This window comes from Triticum aestivum, chromosome 7D, assembly GCF_018294505.1.
Source record: "Triticum aestivum cultivar Chinese Spring chromosome 7D, IWGSC CS RefSeq v2.1, whole genome shotgun sequence".
Taxonomy (NCBI): Eukaryota; Viridiplantae; Streptophyta; class Magnoliopsida; order Poales; family Poaceae; genus Triticum; species Triticum aestivum.
In genome coordinates, this window is record NC_057814.1 from 148,405,119 (window position 1) to 148,409,328 (window position 4,210).

Genomic DNA, 4,210 nt, shown 5'->3' on the forward strand with positions numbered 1-4,210 from the left:
CACTGTGCTAGTTAAGGCAACAACAGGAAGACAATAGTCATTTTTTTGCACCGCAGGAGATCAGATTTGACAGAAGCATTTAAATCAATACGTTAACCTCCATAATCAACCCACTTTGACTTAGTTGTTTGGGTTCAATCTTTGTATGTGAATCCAACTAAACTCTGTCCAAAATGCCAACTATTTCAAAATTATCCCACAACCAGTTCTCATGACAGCAAGAAGCAGATAAAGAGGCCTAAATCATTGATATTTTTTGTGTAAAATCATTCATAAGGGCAACCAAGACCATCTCGTAGCTGTTGGTAGCAATGGGGGAAATATCCCAGATTCCCAATGCAAAACAGACAGAACCATGGCCTGGAGCGGCAGAGATAGTACTGGTTATTTATGCATCAGAGGCAGGTCAAACTTAGGTCACTTAGACATCTCAACTGAGTGGAAAAAGAATGATCCTCGGAATATCTTATGTACATCGCCGTTTTATTTTCAATGTAGAAACACATGCATGGCTTGATTTATACTGCTATTTACCTTTCTATGTACCATGAGAACAAGCATTTTACACAGCCGTGTTACCTACACTCTAAGAAGATAGCACAAACAAGACATCATATATTACACATCTTGCCTACAAACAGGGCACGAACCATGGCCAATGAGCCATTTGTCCACACAGGGCTGATGGAAGGTGTGACAACACTTCGGCAGCCTCCTCGCCATCTCTCCCGTCACGATATCCTAGGACAAGAACAGAGTGTCCGGGCGTAAGAAACAAAGTTCAAATACGGACTCCTCCGTCCAGATACATAGGTGATATTAAGGGTGTATTTTGATTGGTTAAAACAAATTTCACTGGATTCATATACAAAGTACTAACAATTGTGATTCCGACATTTGGTACCACATAAACATTACATATTAAAGGAGTAATTGTTGATCAAAACCTTGTTTTAACCAATTAAAATACACCCTACATATCCGGACAGTTCAAATATCGAAATTGTGTCATCATATATAAATGAGAGTACATATTAAACTCCCATGCATTCATTAATCAACTCACAATTTCAAAGAAAGCAGAGACAAAATTTGCTTACTTACACTGAAAAGACATATCAATTTGGAAAATAACATATAACGTGAGGGCGACAAGTGGAGCCTACAGCAACATGGCTAGGGCGCGCTGGTGTTATTCATGTTACTAACTAATTTGCTCCCGAGAGCTGGTCAACAAATTTGCTAAATATTTAGAAATAACACAGGTCTGGGTAAAACAAAAATTAAGCAAGGAAGAGAAACTCCAGGTACAAATTCGACCAAGTATTGTGTGGTTATCTACTAAGTTTTAAATTTTGAGAATTCCTATGATTACCCACCTTCAAAAAGCACATTATCGCATACCAAATAAGATTATTTCAAATAGTCCAACCAGATAAGATGTTACTAAATAATTCCAGCTTCTGAACAGTGAAATCCGTATGGAGTTACTTAGATTAAGGAAATTAAAAATAAGATGGTTTGGAAATAATTCCCATAATCCTCACCTCCGTTATACCAATCAAAAGTAAGATGATTTTGAACCGTTCAGCCAGACAACATATACACCTACCAGACTATCTATTAAGGCAGCATATATTACAGATTGGATGGTGAATGTTACACTTGTACCTGTAGGCAAATAGGGCAAGACAAGTTTTCACCAGCTGGCTCTTGTTTCTGATCAATCACCACATGGTATGGCAACTTCTTCAAGTTATCCTGTGAGAGCCCATCGGATGAAATTTCTCCAGTGATATCATACGGATCATCATTGCCAAACTCTGCAATACCAACCTGTTGAATATCTTAACTTCAGTACGAAAAATTATGTGTGTAGCAAAGGGTAGAAACTTCACTATAACAATTATATTTTATTTTAGCTGACCTCACCATACAATTTACATAAAACACACTATGAAATGGGTTAGCATACAGGTAAAAAAACGTCACTAAAATGAGCAATTGCAAGAACCATCCAATTAGTAGGAAGCATGAAGAGAATAACTATCATTTGGGCACTTTCCCTTGCAGAGGATACTGCATTAGCACTGTTAGGGGTATAGAACAACTGACCTGCCAACGATATGACATATACACTGATGGCTCGTACTGCTCTCCCACAAACCGAGCATGAAGGAGCTGATCCACGAAATCCCCCTGGAAATTGAACAAACATTTTCTGTAACCAAATCCTCAATCGATGGATCAATAACGTGTCATCTACTGACTGAAGTATATAATATATTTAACGAACGCACTTTAAAAACAATGAAGAGTACTTTCTGTAATCCAGGCAAAAAAAATGCAAGCAGCTGTTCTAATTTAAAGCACCATCAAAATGACGAGCTGCGGCAGTAATGTTACTATCCAATCGCATTTATTCGGCAAAAATAAAAACGTTATATATTCTGCTAAATTTTGTAGACTGATTTGCTGAAGATTCTTACGGTACGGACCATGGATGATGTACTCTGCGGTGTTGACCTGTCGGCGCACCAATAAGCGCGGGAAGCCTCCAGGACCTCAATGGACAGGACAGCGCCAGCAAATGCCCCCAGCCCAGCTCCCCGGAGAACGCCGCTGTCCGAAGCTCTCCCAGCCAACGCGCCGGTGACCGCCCCCGTCAAGCCTCCAGCTTCGGACAATCACAAATCGACATCAAAATACGATCACACGAACCAAAAGATTCGGCTGCTAAGTCAATCAAATTTGCTATCGCTACGAAATTATTTGACCGTGTCGGACCAAGAAATGGCTAAAGGCCAAGAGACCCAATCCCTTCTCCACCAACCAATAGAGAGCTCGAAATCACCGACAAACGCGTCACAACCAAACACAGGAGCCAGGGCGCGTACCGACCGCGAAGAGGCCGGTGAGCACACCGGAGAGGACGCCGGCGACGAGCCTGGGGAGGTACGGAGGGGCGGGGCGCTCCTGCTCCGCCGCCGACGACGCCAAGGGTCGCGGCGGGGCCGCCTCTCCTGTCGCAGCCTCCATCACGATCCACGGCCACGAGGCCTCCGCGCTGAAGCTTAGCACGGCGTCGGCTGTGGCGTGCGCGCTGGCTGGGGCATAGAGGAGGAGGGTGGCTCGCCGGGAAGGGAGGGGGTGGGGGGGATGAGGCGTGACGCAACCCGGAAACAAGTCGCCGCTTGGCTGCTGCTTGCTGGTGCCTGTTGCTTAAAGATTTTCTGTGTTTCTGTTCCATTTCCTACGCTTTTGTGCTGCTGATTACTACTACGTATTCGTGGACTTTTTTAACACGGTACAAATCGCAAATACTCACATACACATCTTATTTCTATAAGCACCTCCCAAATACTGAGCCGACATTGGTGCAAGGGCGGAGCTGCGTTGGGGCCGACCAAGGCTATGGCCTGCCCAGCCCGGAGCCGTATCCTCTAACATTGTGGAGAGATGCCACGGCTTCTCATCCCTTCAGGAAAACCGACGCGTTGTGCTAAAAAAAACTCACTCGTCCAGGTCAGAAAAGAAAGAATGAAAGACTCGTTGTTCCCAGCCGGACTTCGCCACCGGTGGCACCGCCGCTTCGCTCGTGCTACCGTGATCCACCGACCTCGTGCCAAATCACCGCCGCGATTGGACGACCTACAACCGCGTGCTCAGTCGCCGCCGGTTCGCCGCCACAAACCTTGCACCCCTTCCCCGCTGCCGATTCATTGACCTCATGCGTATCTGTCGTCGCTGCCGACGATTCGTGGACCTCACCCGCACCTCCGGCGGCTCGTCGCCATCATCATCCCAGTCTCCGTCTCCATCCCCTCGGCTGAAACTTCCTTGCTCCATCACCTCCGGAAGGTAAGAACAAGCTTATGAGTTTTTGAAATAAGTGTAAAAAACTGATACTCTTGTTGCATATGTATGAATAGTTACGATTGCAATTTTAGTGTTCAGTTTCTATGTTACTTCCGAAAGAAGAATGCGTCTGATAACAACAAAATTAAATCTTGAATCTATGAACCAATTGGCACTGGTTTATCTTGTGATTGGTGAATATGAAAGAATACACATTGCCACACATTGCCAATCATATAGTCCCACCAAGTGGCAACATAAGAAAATAGAAATCCTTTATGCCAAACAAAAGGAACTCCTACCTTACTAGCAACAGGTACTTTACCATTCCGAACATTTTCAGAATACAAAC

General features: G+C 44.3%; 1 protein-coding gene across 2 annotated transcripts; it reads right to left on the minus strand.

Moving 5' to 3' along the window:
• Positions 1–435: 435 nt before the first annotated feature.
• Positions 436–3,209, minus strand: LOC123167468 (NEP1-interacting protein-like 2). 2 transcript variants are annotated; one of them, XM_044585308.1, is made up of 5 exons: positions 2,898–3,209; positions 2,490–2,677; positions 2,116–2,199; positions 1,672–1,836; positions 436–741 (listed from the first exon to the last, which is right to left on the minus strand). In XM_044585308.1, exons 1-5 carry the CDS (start codon positions 3,037–3,039, stop codon positions 619–621), a joined length of 702 nt encoding a protein of 233 aa, XP_044441243.1. In that variant the 5' UTR covers positions 3,040–3,209; the 3' UTR covers positions 436–618. The 2 variants fall into 2 exon arrangements, with proteins under 2 accessions (XP_044441243.1, XP_044441244.1); XM_044585309.1 differs by having other exon boundaries at positions 2,499–2,677; positions 2,898–3,206.
• Between the last annotated feature and the right edge of the window lie 1,001 nt (positions 3,210–4,210).

Bases quoted from the DNA above. Each gene is read 5' to 3' on its own strand.
- LOC123167468 (XM_044585308.1), bottom strand. From the start codon at position 3,039: ATGGAGGCTGCGACAGGAGAGGCGGCCCCGCCGCGACCCTTGGCGTCG. The intron at 2,200-2,489 runs GTAAGAATCTTC...TTCAATTTCCAG, and splicing joins CATCATCCATGGTCCGTACC to GGGGATTTCGTGGATCAGCT. The intron at 1,837-2,115 runs GTCAGTTGTTCT...GATATTCAACAG, and splicing joins ATATGTCATATCGTTGGCAG to GTTGGTATTGCAGAGTTTGG.